The sequence below is a fragment of the Eptatretus burgeri genome, chromosome 18 (genome assembly GCF_056783735.1).
Source record: "Eptatretus burgeri isolate ZD-2024b chromosome 18, Ebu_testis_v1, whole genome shotgun sequence".
Taxonomy (NCBI): domain Eukaryota; kingdom Metazoa; phylum Chordata; class Myxini; order Myxiniformes; family Myxinidae; genus Eptatretus; species Eptatretus burgeri.
Window position 1 is genome coordinate 9,406,158 of NC_140978.1, and position 18,910 is coordinate 9,425,067.

An 18,910-nucleotide genomic window follows, 5' to 3' on the forward strand; every position below is an offset into this window, starting at 1 on the left:
ATCTCGCCGCAATCCGGTCTCCGAACCTCAGAGAGAGCTGCAATCCCGATGTCCAAAACGCTTGAGCTCAGATGATAACAGAGACAGGTGATCATCCTCTCTTAGGGATAGGACATTCCAGGCACCCACCCGAAGGGACCGCCTCAGGTTAACCCAAGGAGACCGCGTCTGGTGGACGACACCTCAGCACCACTCCGACACACTCTCCCGCAATCTGACCCAGGGATGTTTCCCCGTGGTTTCCCTCCTATCAAAGACTGGGGTCCCGAAGGCTTTGCCCCAATCCCATCATCCGGTGAGCTGCCCTGCGAAGGGAAGCTGCACAGGAGGTACCCCACGGAGTGGGTTTTCAGATTTTTTGCGTTTTTGCGTTTTGCGGAATGAAGCGTTTTACGGTGGCTGGAGTGCAAATCCTGCCACCAACCTCCAAATAAGAAGTAACCCAACTGCAGGAGGACGTCCGCAGACACAGTTGGGCACTAGATATGGATGGCCGTTGGCTCACAAGGAGCTCCTCCGCCCTTTGACAGGTTTTGTTTTTAATCCTGCTGGGTGTCCATATCCAAACACCCTCCTCACCAGAAAACCTGGTGGGGGAGACGGTTTAGTCGCCGACAACCCGACCATGGAACAGGTTAGTACAGGTTTACATGGTACCTGTAGCAGGTCACAGATCGAACCTGACCTGACAAAAAAGTACAATAAGCAATGTGGTCAACACAACACAGATTTTAAGAAATCATTGTAGATATTTTCGACTCGCCCTCATATCTTGATTGGTCTTGTGTGTTATTCGATCTCTTTGTCTGTTAATCGCCTCAAGGTCACAATTTTAAACCGACCTTCACAAAACTTCACCACATGGTAGAGTTAGCCAAAAGCAAGAAGCCTATTGTTTTTGAGGTCAAAAGATTAACATCGTCCAAATGTCAACAACTCTGTCGAATTTCTAAAATCCTCAATTTTCATCCGATTGACTTGAAATTTGAAGAGTATTTATATTTTAGGTCACTGAATTAAACCAGCCAATTGTTTTTGAGGTAAGCATCGGCCAAAAGGTGAACATCGGCCAAATTTCTAAAATTGTCTACTTTCATCCGATTCACTTGAAATTTGAAGAGGATTTACAGATTTGGTTATTAAATTCAACCACCAATTATTTTTGAGGTCAAATTTGTTTGATGGATTTTGCAAGTACCGTGCTCTGCACGACATCTTGTTATTTACAAAATGGAAGATTTTTCAAGTACTGTATATTGTTTTGTGGATTTTGTTATTCTGTCTGTCTGTTTGTCGCCTGCAGGTCACAATTCTAAACTGATTGTCATGAAACTTTATCAAGTTGTGGAGGTAGTCTCAGCTGATAAGCCTGTTGATTTTGAGGTCAAAGGCCAAAGGTCATCTTGAGGTCAAATTTCTGAAATCGTAATTTTTCATCCGATTGACTTGAACTTTGAACAAGATTTGCATATTGTATCACTGAATTTGAAAAACAATTATTTTTGAAGTCAAAGTGTCAAAGGTCAACTCAAGATCAAACTTCTAAAATCATAAAATTTTATTTGAAAAATCGTCAATTTTCAGCTGACTTGAAATTTCAACAAGATTTGCATATTGCATCACAGAATTGGGAAACCAACCTTTTTTGAGGTCAAAAGGTCAAAAGTCAACTCAAGGTCAAACTTCTAAAATCATCAATTTTCAACTGAAAAATCGTCAATTTACATCCTATTAACTTGAATGTTGAACACGATTTGCAAAGTCCATCAATGAATTGGGAAAGCAACTAATTTTGAGGTGAAAAGGTAAAAGGTCAATTCAAGATCAAACTTCCAAAATCATCAAATTCCATCTGAAAAATTGTCATATCAATTTTCATCTGATTAACCTGACAGTTAAGCAACAATTGCATAGCGCATCAGTGAATTTGGAAACCAACTATTTTTGAGGTCAAAATGTCAATGGTCACTCAAGGTCAAACCTTTAAAATCATCAATTTCAATCTGAAAAATAATCAATTTTAATCCGATTGACCTGAGCTTTGATTAAGTTTGTCAATTTTAATCTTAATGAAATGGACAATTTGATGTATCCACGGCTACCTTTGGAGAGGGGGTGGACTTTGCAAGTATCGTGCTCGACACGACATCTTTTTGTTTGTTTGTTTGTGTGGAGGATATCTCAAAAAGTTGTGGACGGATTCAGACGAAGCTTGGTGGGCATGTTTTGTGTGTGACAAGGACTAATTCATTCGATTTTGGTGAAGATCCAAATCCAGATCTGGATATGAAGATTTTTAAATTTTATTGTGATTATTCACCATTGAGAGATGGGACATGACATTTCAAAAAATTATTGGGCCCAATATGTTCTACTGGATCAGGCATTGCATAGCCTGCTGTTGGCTTAGTCGCTAGGGCGGCTGGCTTCGGATCCTAGGGTCCTGAGTTTAAGCCCTGTTGGCTGCTGAATTAACACCAGGTGGGTTGACTCAGCATGTCATCCTGAGGTCAGCGAAATAAGTACCAGCGTACTGGTAGAGGGGCACAGCATCAGTGGCACAGCCACACTTCCAAGAAATTATAGCTACTCGGCAGCCAAGCTGCCATCCGCAAGAACAGAACAGACATTGCTTGGCAGAGGTATATGCTCTCCCAAATGCTCTTCTAGTGTACTCATGTCTTTGTCTTGCATGTGACTGTGATCGATGCACAAACTTCTTGTTGGTTCGTTTGTGTTCCCAATATGAAGCTGTAATGAAGCAACGTCCCTGGGTTCAAGTCCCAAGTACAACGTGTACAGTGCCTAGAGAAAGTCTACACCCCCTTTCAAAATTTTCACCTTTTGTTGCCTTATAGCCTGGAATTAAATTACATTAAATCAGACTTTTCTCACCTGTATTTACACATTCTTGGGTTTCAAGTGAAAAAGAAATTCCACAATTTTCAAAAAATTAATTAAAAATACAACACGAGAATATCTTGGTTGGATAAGTGTCCACCCCCCTTATCATCGCAATTGCAAACTAGAAGGGCACTCGGTAGAGCGCATACCTCCGCAACGTAATACCTGATCCAAAACAACATATCGGGCCCAATAGATTTTTGAAATATCATGTTATGCAGTATTGTATCGTTTTTGGCCCAATCCCGCAATGGTGAAGAATCACTTAAAAAAATTATCAGATCCGGATCCGGATTCGGATCTTTACCAAAATTGAATCAATTCTTCCTTGTCACACACCAAACATGTCCACCAAGTTTTTTTTTTTAATTTTTTTATACCTTGTCGAGGCTCGTGTGAAAGGTAACACACAACACACAGCAAGGGGGGCATGAGACAAGAGGAGTGGGAGTGGGAAGGACAAAACAGTGGGGAACAGAGACATTAGATGTGTGGAAGGGAGAGGGATGGGGCAGGGAACATGGGGAATACAAGATGGACATCACAGGGACTTTCAGGAAGGAAAGCAGGGAATTTGAAGGAGGTGGGCTTGGGTGTATTATCGGGGATCGAAAAGATCGAGGATTTGGGACCTTGACCAGGATAAGAGGTGGTGGTGAACAGTTTTGAAGGCTTGGAGGGAAGAATGGGATTGAATAGAGTGAGGAAGTTTATTCCAAAGGTGGGGAAAAAGAGGAATGAAAGAGTGAACGTGAGCAGTGAGTCGTGATTTAGTAGTTTTACCAGAAGGGGGTTGTTGGCGGACCTTGAGCGCCCTGCGGAAATGTGGTGGGGACAAATCGCAGAGAGAGCAGGGGGGCGAGGCTGGAGAGGAGACGGTAGAAGACAGAAAGACCACCGACCAGCCTGCGGTGAGAGAGTGAGAGGCCCAAAGACAGCCTCATTGCAGGAGATGCCATTGATCCAAAATGCCTTGGTTTCCACAGCGTGAAGCCGAGAAAGGTGGGAGGCAGGAGCACCAGCCCAGAGAGGAAAGCAGTACTCCATCAGGCTGCGGCCAAAAGCTTTGGAAGTGGTCAGGAGCTCAGGTGGACCGAGGAAGGACATTGCACGACAGAGGATTCCCAGTCGGCGACCCGCTTTGGAGGCGAGGTTTGAAATGAGGCTTTCCCAGGAAAGGTCATGGCAGATAGTGAGACCCAGAAGCTTGAAAGAAAGGACTTCTTCCAGAGGATTGTTGAGAAAGTGGATGGGGGGGGGGGTTCTAAACGGTCCTTTCGGAGAGACATAGTGAGAGTGTGAGATTTGTCCGGATTGAAAGACATGTTCCACGTGTTGGAACAGTTTGTGATTTTTTCCAGATCAGCAGTGAGCGAAGAAGCTGCTGCTTGCCGGTCTGAGGGATGACAGATGGTACGGCAGAGGGTGGAGTCATCAGCAAAGAGATGTAGAGGATTTTCCAGAGAGTCGGAGAGATCATTGATGAAAACCAGAAAAAGAACAGGGCCCAGAACGCTACCTTGAGGAACTCCAGCCTGGACAGGAAGAGGGGATGAAAGAACTCCATTTCGGGCCACACGTTGGCTGCGACAGGAGAGGAAGTCAGCAAGCCATGAGTGGAGATGTCCTTGGATACCATAGGAAGAGAGTTTGGTGAGCAGGACAGGGTGCCAGACCGTGTCAAAAGCACGTGATATGTCCAGGGATACGGCTCGGATTTCCTGTCTGGCATTGAGGACCTCCATTGTTGGGAGAGCAGAAGCAACATATCCAGGGTAGAGTGACCTGGTCTGAAACCAAATTGATGATCAGAAATCAAGCCATTGGAGAAGAGGAAGGATTTAATGTCTGAAGTGATTATGGATTCCATAACCTTGCTGATGATTGGGAGAAGGCTGATTGGTTTGTAGTTGCAGGGATCTGTTTCTGCACCGTTTTTATGCAGGGCAATAATGTTTGCTGATTTCCAAGCAGATGGCAGATGACCTTGAACAAATGAGAGGGTGAATAGAACAGAGAGAGGGTGAGCAAGAGCAGAAGAGCAGGTTTTTAGGACACGTTTCATCCGAATCCGTCCAGAACTTTTTGAGATATAGTGCTATATATAATTTTGGCCCTATCTCTCAATGGTGAAGAATCTCTTTAAAATTCCAGTAGTCAAATGCGGATCTTCACTAAAATCTAACCAGTTCGTCCTTGTCACACACCCAACTTGTCCACAAAATTTAATCTGGATCCGTCCACAACTTTCTGAGATATCTTGCACACAAACAAACAAATGAAATTGCTCGTTGAGCAAGGAATTGCCGAAGTAACTTTGTGATATCTCCATGATCTCTGAAAAAACAAAAACCTGGAAATCAATTTGGTTCTTATAAGTCGATAGTGCTACTGTTTAATGAGTTATTGCACTTAGTTTGGTCATGATCATAACTTGGAAGTCAATCGGACTTGAAATGGCGTTTTTATCGCAATTTGAAATTTTTGACCCGACCCCCCTGACATTCGACCTTCGACCGCGAAGAAGGGTGTTGGTGTGACACCCCAATGAGACATGGTTGGATGCAGTATTGGAAGATGCACATTTTGTATTTGGTTTGAAGTCGATACGACCATTTTAGCGGACGTTATTGCGAAAATAAGAATTTCGGTTTTTCGGTGACCTTGACCTTTGAACAAGATTCACCAAAAACGACAAGTGTCGAAGTTGGACCATGGCCGACGTCTGCACACAGTTTGGTTATGATCGCTGAAACGGTGTGGCTGCTACAGGGTAAACAAACACACAAACAAGCAGTCATAGACTGGTACTTACGAAATCGTCAACTTGACCTCTGACCTTGTCTAATAAAAGCTGTCTCTGGAGAAGGTAGCGTTGAAAACCAGAAGTTTCCATGATGATTCTGTACCGAACCATCAAAAATCGAATGTTTGACCTCACTGTGACCTTGACCTTTGACCGATTTCGACCAAAATCTAATCAGCACTTGCCATCACCCTCCTGAATCACGTGGTGTAATTTGACATTGGTAGCTTCTCCCATTCTCGAGTTATCGTGCCTACAAACAAACAAACACACACACAAACAAACGCGCAAATAGATGACGGAAGTCATCAATATACTTCCGAAATCTTTAGATTTCGGAAGTAACAAACAGACAGACAGACAGACACACACACACACACAGAATGACACACACAACCGACCAACATAATTGCTGAAATCCTAAGGATTCTGGCAATTAACAAACAGACAGAAAGGGGTGAAAACATAACCTCTTCACCTTTGGTGGCGGAGGTAATTAGCTCAGGTGTAACCAATCACCTTCAAACTTACACACCAAGTTAATTGGCCTCCACCTTGTGTTAAATTCTTGTGATTCTGATTATTTCAAAATAAAATCAGCTGTTCCTGCAGGTTTGCTCTGCTGGGTAGTGTATTTCACAGCAAAGACTCAATCATGAGTCCCAAGGAGCTTTCAAAAGACCTCCAGGATAAAGTTGTGGAAAGGCACAGATCAGGGGATGGGTATAATAATATTTCAAAGGACTTAAATATCCCTTGGAGTGCAGTCAGGACAATCATTAAGTTGTGGAAGGTGTATGGTACCACCAAGAACCTGACTTGATCAGGCCGTTCCTCCAAACTGGATGGCCAAGTGCGGAGGAGACTGATCAGAGAGGCCACTAAGAGCAACATGCAACTTTGAAAGAGCGACATTCCTTTATGGCAAAGACTGGTCACTGTGTGCACGTGACAACAATATCCCAAGCACTTCACAAGTCTGGCCTGTAGCCCTGTATGGTAGGGTGACAAGAGGGAAGCCATTACTCAAAAAAGCCCACCTTGAGTCTTGTTTGAGGTATGAAAAAAATACTCCGGAGATTCTGAAGCCATGTGGAAAAAAGTTTTGTGGTCTGACGAAACCAAGATGGAACTTTTTGGCCTAAATGCAAAACATTACATTTTGCGCAATCCTAACAAAGCACATCACCCAAATAACACAATCCCAACTGTGAAGCATGGTGGTGGCAGCATCATGTTACGGGGATGTTTCTCATCAGCAGGGACTGGGGCACTTGCCAGGATCGAAGGGAAAATGGATGGAGAAAAATACAGAAAAATCCTCAAGGAAAACCTGCTGGCCTCTGCAAGAAAGCTGAAATTTGGACAAAAGTTCACCTTTTTATCATGACAATGACCCGAAGCACACAGCCAAAGCTTCACTGGAGTGGCGAGGAAACAAAAAGATAAATGTCCTTGAGTGGGCCAGTCAGAGCCCCGACTTGAATCCAATCAAAAATCTGTGGAATGATTTAAAGAATGCTGTCCGTAGATGCTCTCCACGAAACTTGATTGAATTTGAACAGTTTTGCACAGAAGAATGGGCAAATATTGCCCAATGAAGGTATGTAAAGTTGGTGGAGACCGACCCCAACAGACTCACAGCTGTAATTGCTGTTAAAAGTGCTTCCACCAAGTATTAAACTCAGGGGGGTGGACACTTATCCAACCAAGATAATCTAGTTTTGCATTGTACACCGCTCCTTCCCAATTCCATATCCAGGCGCATTACGTGATTACGTCATTGCTGGGCACCAAAGGAAGGGAGGACTCGATTTTTACTCTGTTGTTAATTGCTGGAATCCTTAGGATTTCAGAAATTATGTTGGTCGGTTGTGTGTGTCATTCTGTGTGTCTGTCTGTCTGTTTGTTAAGATTTCCTAAGTATATTGATGACTTCCGTCATCTGTTTGTGTGTTTGTTTGTTTGTGTGTGTGTTTGTTTGTTTGTTTGTTTGTAGGCACGATAACTCGAGAACGGAAGAAGCAACCAATGTCAAATTACACCACGTGATTCAGGAGGGTGATGGCTAGCGCTGATTAGATTTTGGTCAAAAACGGTCAAAGTTCAAGGTCACAGTGAGGTCAAACATTCGATTTTTGATGGTTTGGTACAGAATCATCATAGAAACTTCTGGTTTGTGTCACGAGCTTCTCTAGAGACAGCTTTTATCAGACAAGGTCAGAGGTCAAGTTGACGATTTCGTACCAGTCGAGACTGCTTGTTTTGTTTTTTGATTAATCAATGAATTGATTAATGATTATAGATTTATTAATTCCATATTTATTTTCTTTGTCATCTGTGCAATATCTCAGGCACCTTTTTAGCGATGAAGCTGATATTTGGACAGGACAATGAACAAGTGATTTGTTTGGCTATAAAAGGGTATTTTGATTTATTGATTAATCAATCAATCGATTAATTATCCATTTTTTCGGGTGAATTAGTTAATTTTCAAAAAGTCACAGATTGCGATGGAAATAGTGGTGCTTTTTGCATGCTATTCGGCAATTGATTGAGAAATCGATGATTTTACGATTATTATTACTTACGAAATCCAAAGATTTCGTAAGTATATTGATGCCTTCCGTTTCTGTTTGTTACCTTCGCAAACCTCGTTTGACGAAGGTATTGTATTGACCCCTGTGTATTTATTTATTGGTAAATATGTGTGCGGACAACATTGCGCAAAAACTGCTGGACCGATTTGCATGAAATTTTCAGAGATGATGTGCAGTTACTCAAGGACGCCAGGCGAAGCTTTTGGGAGCAATCGGATTAAAGGTCAAGGTCACGGTCACGAAAAGGTCAGAATCGTTTTTTCGTCATAACGCGGTCAATTTTTATCCGAACGAGATAAAACCAACACCAAAATGTTCATTACTCAATTCTACATTCTAGACTATGCCACATGAAAGTGTGGCGTAATTACCCTAGGTAGCGGTTGGGGGTCAAAGGTCAAGGGGGTCACCAAAAATGGTATTAACAATGTTTTGGATCACTTTATACAAAAACTTGACAGCGGATTAGCTTGAAATTGTGTGGGAAGGTTTGTTGTCATGAAAAGACAAATCGAGTAGATTTTTGGAGCGATCGGATCAAAGGTCAAGGTCAAGGTCACAAAAAGGTCAAACATTTTTATTTTCGTGATAACACAGTCAATTTAATTCCAATTTACATCAAATTAATGCCAAAATGATCAGTATTCAATGCCCTATCCTCAAATATAACATATTATATGGTGTTGTTGTAACCCGAGTTAGCGGTTGGAGGTCAAAGGTCAAGAGGGTCACCACAAAGCATTTTTCATTGGGCAGCGTCGTGGACATTACGCAAAAACCACTTAGCAGATTGTCATGAAATTTTATAGACTTGTTTGACATCATGAGAGGACAAATCGATTAGATTTTGGGAGCGATCGGATCAAAGGTCAAGGTCAAGGTCACAAAAAAGTCAAAATCGTTTTTTGCGATTAAAGTGTCAGTTTTGTTCCGATTTACATCAAATTAAGTCCAAAATGTTCAGTATTCAAATCCTGATCCACTGATATAGCGTATGGTATAGTGTTTGCAACCCTAGTTAGTCTGTGGAAGTCAAAGTTCAAGGGGGTCACCAAAATGGAGTTTTTGATTGGGAAGCGTTGTGAACAACATTACACAAAAACCACTTCGCAGATTGTCATGAAATTTTGTGGATGTGTTTGGCATCACGAGAGGACAAATCGATTAGATTTTGGGAGCGATTGGATAAAAGGTTAAGGTCAAGGTCACAAAAAGGTCAAAATCGATTTTTCGCGATTAAATTGTCAATTTTTTTTGATTTACAGCAAATTAACTCCAAAATGTTCAAAATTAAATTCCCCATCCTCTAATATGACACATGGTATAGTACTTTTGTCACCCAAGGCAGCGGTTGGGGGTCAAAGGTCAAGGGGGTCACACAAATTCACATTTATATCGGAAAGCGTTGTGGACAACTTAACGCAAAAAAACAAAATGCAGAGAGGCTTTAATTGTTTTGGATTTGTTTGGCATCATGAAAGGACAAATCCATTAGATTTTGGGAGCGATTGGATCAAAGGTCAAGGTCACAAAAAGGTTAACATCGTTTTTTCATGATGAAAACGGTTAATATGTTTCCGATTTACATCAAATTAACTCCAAATTGTTCAGTGTTCAATTCCCCATCTGAAATGACACAAGGTATAGTACTATTGTCACCCGAGGTAGCAGTTGTGGGTCAAAGGTCATGGGGGTCACGAAATGCATATTTGTATTGAGATGCGTTGTGGACAACTTATTACAAAGGTAATAATAATAGATGGATCGGCTGATATTTTTGTGACATGTTTGACATCATAAGAGGACAAATCGATTAGATTTTGGAAGTGATTGGATAAAAAGTCAAGGTCACAACAAGGCCAAACTCATTTTTTCATGATAACAGTTTCAAATTTGTTCCCATTTACATCAAATCAACGCCAAATGTTCAGTATTCAATTCACCACCCTCTAATATGACACATGTACAATGCTGTCACCCAAGGGAGCGGTTGGGGTGGGGGGGGGGGAGGTTGCTGTAACACTGTCACTTCTGCTGTAGTTTACATCGACTTAATGCCTCAATATTTGGTATTAAATTTGAAATCCCCGGAAGTGGCAAAGGTCAACGAGGTCACTTTTATTGAACGTCAATGGCTGCAAAGGAGACAACTGTATATGAATATCAGGCACTAAATCATGTTGTAAATATGCTTCATATTTTTGGTATCGGATTAATCCCTAAGATATCTATTTGATGCTGAAATCTTCGTAATCATATATTATTTTGGTATTGTTTGCACTCTGATGACGTGTTAAATTACACATTGCATTCGCAATATGATTACGTCATCCTTGCGTGGGGTTTTCCTGCTGATGTCATCTAAATCATCAAATCTACTGTTCTCATTACATGACCTTGCGTGGGTTTTCCCGCTGACTTCATCTGCATAGCATTTACTGTTCTATTTGCATTGCATTTCGTGGGTTTTACCCACTGCTGACGTCATCTGCATAGCATTTACTGTTCTATGTGCATTGCCTTTCTTGGGTTTTCCCCCTGCTGACGTCATCTGCATAGTATTTACTGTTCTCTGCATTGCCTTTCGTGGGTTTTCCCCGTTGCTGACGTCATCTGTTTTCGCATTTACTGTTCTATTTGCATTGCCTTTCGTGGGTTTTCCCTGCTGATGTCATCACATAAAAGTTTCTTCTCTTTACATTGCCTTGCGTTGGTTTTACCGATGAAGTCATCTGCATCGCACCTACTGTTTTCTTTACATACTGATGACGTATCACATTACACTTTACAGTCATAATATATATGCTTACGTCAGCCTTGTACGGGATATTTATGCTGATGTCATCTTGATAACATGTATTTAATTCGAGTTTGCTTTCGGATGACGTTCACATTACACATTGTAGTCACCTCAGTGTGGCTAGTTCCGGGCTAATATCAGCACTTTAACTGGCACTGTGCAGAAGAACTTTCAACAGAAGAACTTTCAACAGAAGATTCCGCCACAACACTCTGAAGCAAAGAAACAACTCGATATCAAAATGCCGCGTTCAAGGTCTAAAAGTGTTGAACAAAGACACAAAGAGAAAAGGGACGCTGAGCGTGTCTGTCGTCACCAGAAATCGGCAGAAGAAACTGCAGATTGTATTCACTCACGAAGAGATTGGAGACGTAAACGAGCGGACTCAACTGATCAAACACAGCAATACTGCACTTCTGATAAAACCGCGCCCACACCAATGGACATCGAATCGCAACCTGACACTGCTGAGCGTACAGAACGTGTCAGACAACTTCTCCAGAACACCAGCATGTCGCGTTCAAGGTCACAAAGTTTTGAACAAAGACGCAAAAACAAGAGGGACGCTGATCGTGTTCACCGTGAGCAGGAATCTGCAGAAGAAACTGAATGTCGTCTTGCCTCAAAAAGGGAATGGGCTCGGGCAATCAGGCAGGGGGAGTTACTGGATGAAACTGAACGCCGTCGCGCAACTCTTAGAGATACAGCGCGAAAAAGAATGCAAGAAGAATCCCATGATGACAAAGAACAACGCAGAGAACGTGTCCGCCAATCTGTCAAACAATATCGTCTGCAACAAATACCAGAGGAGGCATTGTCACGGAATACAACTGAGAGAGACAGAATGCGGACACATTACGAAATGGAAACACCACAACAGACAGCCAAGCACAGATTCTCAATGAGACAAAGAATGCAAAACCAAATTGAAGCTGAAACCCAAGAACAGACGAACAAACGCAGATCTTCAACTAGTGGCTGCGGTGAAGGTATGCGCTCTACGAGTGCCCGTTCTAGTTTGTTTGTTTGTTTGTTTGTAGGCACGATAACTCGAGAACGGAAGAAGCTTCCAATGTCAAATTACACCACGTGATTCAGGAGGGTGATGGCTAGTGCTGATTAGATTTTGGTCAAAATCGGTCAAAGGTCAAGGTCACGGTGAGGTCAAATATTCGATTTTTGATGGTTTGGTACAGATAACTCGAACGGAAGAAGCAACCAATGTCAAATTACACCACGTGATTCAGGAGGGTGATGGCTAGTGCTGATTAGATTTTGGTCAAAATCGGTCAAAGGTCAAGGTCACAGTGAGGTCAAACATCCAAAAAATGATAACTCGAGAACGGAAGAAGCTACCAATGTCAAATTACACCACGTGATTCAGGAGTGTGATGGCTAGCGCTGATTAGATTTTGGTCAAAATCGGTCAAAGGTCAAGGTCACTGAGGTCAAACATCCAAAACATTCGATTTTTGATGGTTGGGTACAGAATCATCGTAGAAACTTCTGCTTTGCGAGGCTACCTTCTCTCGAGACAGCTTTTATTAGACAAGGTCAGAGGTCAAGTTGACGATTTCGTAAGTACCAGTCTATGACTGCTTGTTTGTATGTTTGTTTGTTACTTATGAAATCTAAAGATTTCGTAAGTATATTGATGCCTTCCGTTTCTGTTTGTTTGTTTGTTTGTAGGCACAATAACTTGAGAACGGAAGAAGCTACCAATGTCAGATTGCACCAACTGATTCAGGAGGGTGATGGCTAGTGCTGATTAGATTTTGGTCAAAATCGGTCAAAGGTCAAGGTCACAGTGAGGTCAAACATCCAAAAAATGATAACTCGAGAATGGATAAAGCTGCCAATGTCAAATTACACCACGTGATTCAGGAGGGTGGTGGCTAGCACTGATTAGATTTTGGTCAAAATTGGTCAAAGGTCAAGGTCACAGTGAGGTCAAACATCCACAACATAGATTTTTGATGGTTTGGTGCAGAATCATCGTAGAAACTTCTGCTTTGCGAGGCTACCTTCTCGAGAGACAGCTTTTATTAGACAAGGTCAGAGGTCAAGTTGACGATTTCGTAAGTACCAGTCTATGACTGCTTGTTTGTTTGTATGTATGTTTGTTTGTTTGTAGGCACGATAACTCGAGAACGGAAGAAGCTTCCAATGTCAAATTACACCGCCTGATTCAGGAGGGTGATGGCAAGTGCTGATTAGATTTTGGTCGAAATCGGTCAAAGGTCAAGGTCACAGTGAGGTCAAATATCCGATTTTTGATGGTTTGGTACAGATAACTCGAGAACGGAAGAAGCTACCAATGTCAAATTACACCACGTGATTCAGGAGGGTGATGGCTCTTGCGGATTATATTTTGGTCAAAATCGGTCAAAGGTCAAGGTCACAGTGTGGTCAAACATCCAAAAAATGATAACTCGAGAACGGAAGAAGCTACCAATTTCAAATTACACCAAGTGATTCAGGAGGGTGGTGGCTAGCACTGATTAGATTTTGGTCAAAATCGGTCAAAGGTCAAGGTCACAGTGAGGTCAAACATGCAAAACTTTCGATTTTTGATGGTTTGGTGCAGAATCATCGTAGAAACTTCTAGTTTGCGTCGCTACCTTCTCGAGAGACAGCTTTTATTAGACAAGGTCAGAGGTCAAGTTGACGATTTCGTAATTACCAGTCTATGACTGCTTGTTTGTTTGTTTGTTTGTTAGTTTGTTTGTTTGTAGGCACGATAACTCGAGAAGGGAAGAAGCTACCAATGTCAAATTACATCACGTGATTCAGGAGGGTGATGGCTGGTGCTGATTAGATTTTGGTCAAAATCGGTCAAAGGTCAAGGTCACGGTGAGGTCAAATATTCGATTTTTGATTGTTTGGTACAGATAACTCGAGAATGGAAGAAGCTACCAATGTCAAATTACACCACGTGATTCCGGAGGGTGGTGGCTAGCGCTGATTATATTTTGGTCAAAATCGGTCAAAGGTCAAGGTCACAGTAAGGTCAAACATCCAAAACATTCGATTTTTGATGGTTTGGTACAGGATCATCGTAGAAACTTCTGGTTTGCGTCGCTACCTTCTCAAGAGACAGCTTTTATTAGACAAGGTCAGAGGTCAAGTTGACGATTTCGTAAGTACCAGTCTCTGACTGCTTGTTTGTTTGTTTGTTTGTTTGTCGGCACGATAACTCGAGAACGGAAGAATCTTCCAATGTCAAATTACACCACGTGATTCAGGAGGGTGATGGCAATTGCTGATTAGATTTTGGTCAAAATCTGTCAAAGGTCAAGGTCACAGTGAGGTCAAATATCCTATTTTTGATGGTTTGGTACAGATAACTCGAGAATGGAAGAAGCTACCAATGTCAAATTACACCACGTGATTCAGGAGGCTGATGGCTAGTGCTGATTAGATTTTGGTCAAAATCGGTCAAAGGTCAAGGTCACAGTAAGGTCAAACATCCAAAACATTCGATTTTTGATGGTTTGGTACAGGATCATCGTAGAAACTTCTGGTTTGTGTCGCTACCTTCTCAAGAGACAGCTTTTATTAGACAAGGTCAGAGGTCAAGTTGACGATTTCGTAAGTACCAGTCTCTGACTGCTTGTTTGTTTGTTTGTTTGTAGGCACGATAACTCGAGAACGGAAGAAGCTTCCAATGTCAAATTACACCACGTGATTCAGGAGGGTGATGGCAAGTGCTGATTAGATTTTGGTCGAAATCGGTCAAAGGTCAAGGTCACAGTGAGGTCAAATATCCGATTTTTGATGGTTTGGTACAGATAACTCGAGAACAGAAGAAGCTACCAATGTCAAATTACACCACGTGATTCAGGAGGGTGATGGCTCTTGCGGATTATATTTTGGTCAAAATCGGTCAAAGGTCAAGGTCACAGTGAGGTCAAACATCCAAAAAATGATAACTCGAGAACGGAAGAAGCTACCAATGTCAAATTACACCATGTGATTCAGGAGGGTGGTGGCTAGCACTGATTAGATTTTGGTCAAAATCTGTTAAAGGTCAAGTTCACGGTGAGGTCAAACATCCAAAACATTTTATTTTTGATGGTTTGGTACAGAATCATCGTAGAAACTTCTGGTTTGCGTCGCTGCCTTCTCTAGAGACAGCTTTTATTAGACAAGGTCAGAGGTCAAGTTGATGATTTCGTAAGTACCAGTCTATGACTGCTTGTTTATTTATTTTAATTATGCAATTAATATTAATCAATCGATTATTGTGCACCACTCCCAATTCCGTCTCAATGTCCTGCATGGTGGTGGCATGGGAGCGGCGTGTACTTTCAATGCACCTTGACTTGTTTTCAATTAATTTTCTGAAATTTGTAGAATTTGTTTCCTCATTTGAAAGTTGTGGGTCATGATGTGGGAAAAGTCTGATTTAATGGAATTTAATTGCAAGCTCTCAGAGGCAACAAAAGGTGAATATTTTGAAAGGGTGGGGGGTGGAATTTCTGTCTGTCCCTTGTGTACTGACATCCTAATTGGCTGTAATTCATGTCAAAGTCCACCGATGTCTCCCAGTATGGTGGTCGTGCATGTTTTGGTTAAGAGAGTGAAAATGCTCGACATTGTTGGGCCACTTTGTGGGGGTTTAACATTAAGGGGGCTCCAAACGGATGAAAGAATCTGAATTTGAAAGCAAAGCAATTTGAAGGTTCGAGGAGGACGAGGACGAGGAGGAGGAGGAGGAGGTTCGAATCCATGAAATGCTTGATAGTTATGTGTGCTTCGTGGAACTCACGTGCCCCCTCGAGACAAAGGGAGGTAGGCAGGCGTGGTACAAGGAAGTCGCCTGGAGGGCGCACTGACTGTGCGGCGGACAACACCGTACTGCGCGTCATAAATCGGCGACTTGCGGTCGATTCGCTCGCGAGCCGATCGGCGTTGTGTTTACCTCCACGTTGGTGTTTCTGGCGGGATTTTTTTTTGTTCTTGTTGCTGTTGCTCACCTCAGTTCTCCGCAATCGCGACAACGAAGCTCCGTGACGCGCGCTAGGCCTTCGTTTCTTTTCGCTCGCTTCACCTGGACGTCAAATCGCAAGAGGGATTCGGTCTCCCTGGAAACCGACCGGGATTCCCCGCGTCACAGAGCGTTAACGAGAGGGGAGGGGGGGGGCCTTGGGTCGAGCCGACCGAAGCAATTGCGATGCCGAGGAGACGACGCGTGGGGAATGCCCCTTCCGGTTGGCCTGCCCGCACAGAGGGTCTTCACAACGCCCCTGTCCCGGAGCAGCTCTTCAACGAATCTCTGGCTGCGTTCCCACATTTAGACGCCCAGGTCGTGTACATGGTCCTGGCCGAGTGCGGTTTTAACGGTACGTACCGATTCGTGGGACGACTCGTGCACCGTTTACCGGTTCATCCGTGAACGAGGAGGTAAAGGCCGAACGGCGTTGGTTGGTTTAAATGTTTTTGTTTATACCTGATGTGTCGCGGTTGTTCCGTGAGCTGCGTGCGTCGTGCACACCCCAGTCGCCGTGACGTCACCACACGCGTAATTGTCAACACGTCCGCCATGTTGCTGGTGGGGGTGTCACGTGACACGTGTGTCAACCCGAGCGAATGGAGTGAGAACATGCTGAGGGAGCACGTGGTCGCGCCAAGGTGCGGTGGCGTTGATAGGAAAACCCGGGTGTTCGTGTAAAGGTCGAATGAAGTATTCATTGTTTTTATATCAATATGACGAGTTCAAGTTGACCTTGGTTTCCCGACACGGTGTTTATTGATTAACCGTTTGTTGTTAATAATTTAACGCGATCATCATTAATTATCCGACGATTTTATCATCGGTTGGATCGTTGTTCAACTGATCGTTTGAACCATCACTTTGTTGATGCTTTACCGAATAGTTGGTCGTGTGTGTGTGTGTGTGTGTGTGTGTGTGTGTGTGTGTGTGTGTGTGTGTGTGTGTGTGTGTGTTTATAGATGTGTGTGTGTGTGTTTATAGATGTGTGTGTGTGTGTTTATAGATGTGTGTGTGTGTGTTTATAGATGTGTGTGTGTGTGTTTATAGATGTGTGTGTGTTTATAAATGTGTGTGTTTATAAATGTGTGTGTTTATAGATGTGTTTATAAATGTGTGTGTTTATAAATGTGTGTGTTTATAGATGTGTGTGTGTGTTTATAGATGTGTGTGTGTGTTTATAAATGTGTGTGTTTATAGATGTGTTTATAAATGTGTGTGTTTATAAATGTGTGTGTTTATAAATGTGTGTGTTTATAAATGTGTGTGTTTATAAATTTGTGTGTTTATAGATGTGTGTATGTGTTTATAGATGTGTGTGTATGTGTTTATAGATGTGTATGTGTGTGTTTATAAATGTGTGTGTTTATAGATGTGTGTGTGTGTGTGTGTGTGTGTGTGTGTGTGTGTTTATAGATGTGTGTATGTGTTTATAAATGTATGTGTTTATAGATGTGTGTGTTTATAGATGTGTGTGTGTGTGTTTATAGATGTGTGTGTTTATAAATGTGTGTGTTTATAGATGTGTGTGTGTGTGTGTGTTTATAAATGTATGTGTTTATAGATGTGTGTGTTTATAAATGTGTGTATGTGTTTATAGATGTGTGTGTATGTGTTTATAGATGTGTGTGTTTGTAGATGTGTGTATGTGTTTATAGATGTGTGTATGTGTTTATAGATGTGTATGTGTGTGTGTTTATAAATGTATGTGTTTATAGATGTGTGTGTTTATAAATGTGTGTGTTTATAGATGTGTGTGTATGTGTTTATAAATGTGTGTGTTTATAGATGTGTGTGTATGTGTTTATAGATGTGTATGTGTGTGTTGATAGATGTGTGTGTTTATAGATGTGTGTGTATGTGTTTATAAATGTGTGTGTTTATAGATGTGTGTGTATGTGTTTATAGATGTGTGTGTGTATGTGTTTATAGATGTGTATGTGTGTGTTTATAAATGTGTGTGTTTATAGATGTGTTTATAAATGTGTGTTTATAAATGTGTGTGTTTATAAATGTGTGTGTTTATAGATGTGTGTATGTGTTTATAGATGTGTGTGTATGTGTTTATAGATGTGTATGTGTGTGCGGATTTATAAATGTGTGTGTGTGTGTGTATGTGTGTGTGTATGTATGTGTATATGTGTGTATGTGTTTATAAATGTGTGTGTTTATAGATGTGTGTGTTTATAGATGTGTGTGTGTGTGTTTATAGATGTGTGTGTTTATAAATGTGTGTGTTTATAGATGTGTGTGTGTGTGTGTGTGTTTATAAATGTATGTGTTTATAGATGTGTGTGTTTATAAATGTGTGTGTGTATAGATGTGTGTGTATGTGTTTATAGATGTGTGTGTATGTGTTTATAGATGTGTGTGTTTGTAGATGTGTGTGTATGTGTTTATAGATGTGTATGTGTGTGTGTTTATAGATGTGTGTGTTTATAAATGTGTGTGTTTATAGATGTGTGTGTATGTGTTTATAAATGTGTGTGTTTATAGATGTGTGTGTATGTGTTTATAGATGTGTATGTGTGTGTTGATAGATGTGTGTGTTTATAGGTGTGTGTGTATGTGTTTATAATTGTGTGTGATTATAGATGTGTGTGTATGTGTTTATAGATGTGTGTGTATGTGTTTATAGATGTGTATGTGTGTGTGTTTATAAATGTGTGTGTTTATAGATGTGTTTATAAATGTGTGTGTTTATAGATGTGTTTATAAATGTGTGTTTATAAATGTGTGTGTTTATAAATGTGTGTGTTTATAGATGTGTGTATGTGTTTATAGATGTGTATGTGTGTGTGTGTTTA

At 41.6% G+C, this 18,910-nt stretch overlaps 1 protein-coding gene across 10 annotated transcripts in view; it reads left to right on the top strand.

Moving 5' to 3' along the window:
* The window catches only part of N4BP2 (NEDD4 binding protein 2), a 96,151-nt gene that overhangs the window by 9,260 nt on the left and 67,981 nt on the right, over window positions 1–18,910 (top strand). For 4 of the 10 annotated variants that reach the window (XR_015053295.1, XR_015053296.1, XM_085864105.1 and 1 more), the window contains exon 1: window positions 15,918–16,455. The exons of 1 other annotated variant lie outside the window; for it this stretch is intronic. Coding sequence is in view for 5 of the 9 variants with exons in the window: in XM_085864105.1 (XP_085720231.1) it covers window positions 16,287–16,455 (169 nt within the window). In the remaining 4 variants the exon portion in view is untranslated. Of the gene's footprint in view, window positions 1–15,908; window positions 16,456–16,497; window positions 16,745–18,910 lie in introns of those variants that run through there. 5 more of the 10 variants (XM_085864109.1, XM_085864108.1, XM_085864113.1 and 2 more) reach the window with 4 other exon arrangements.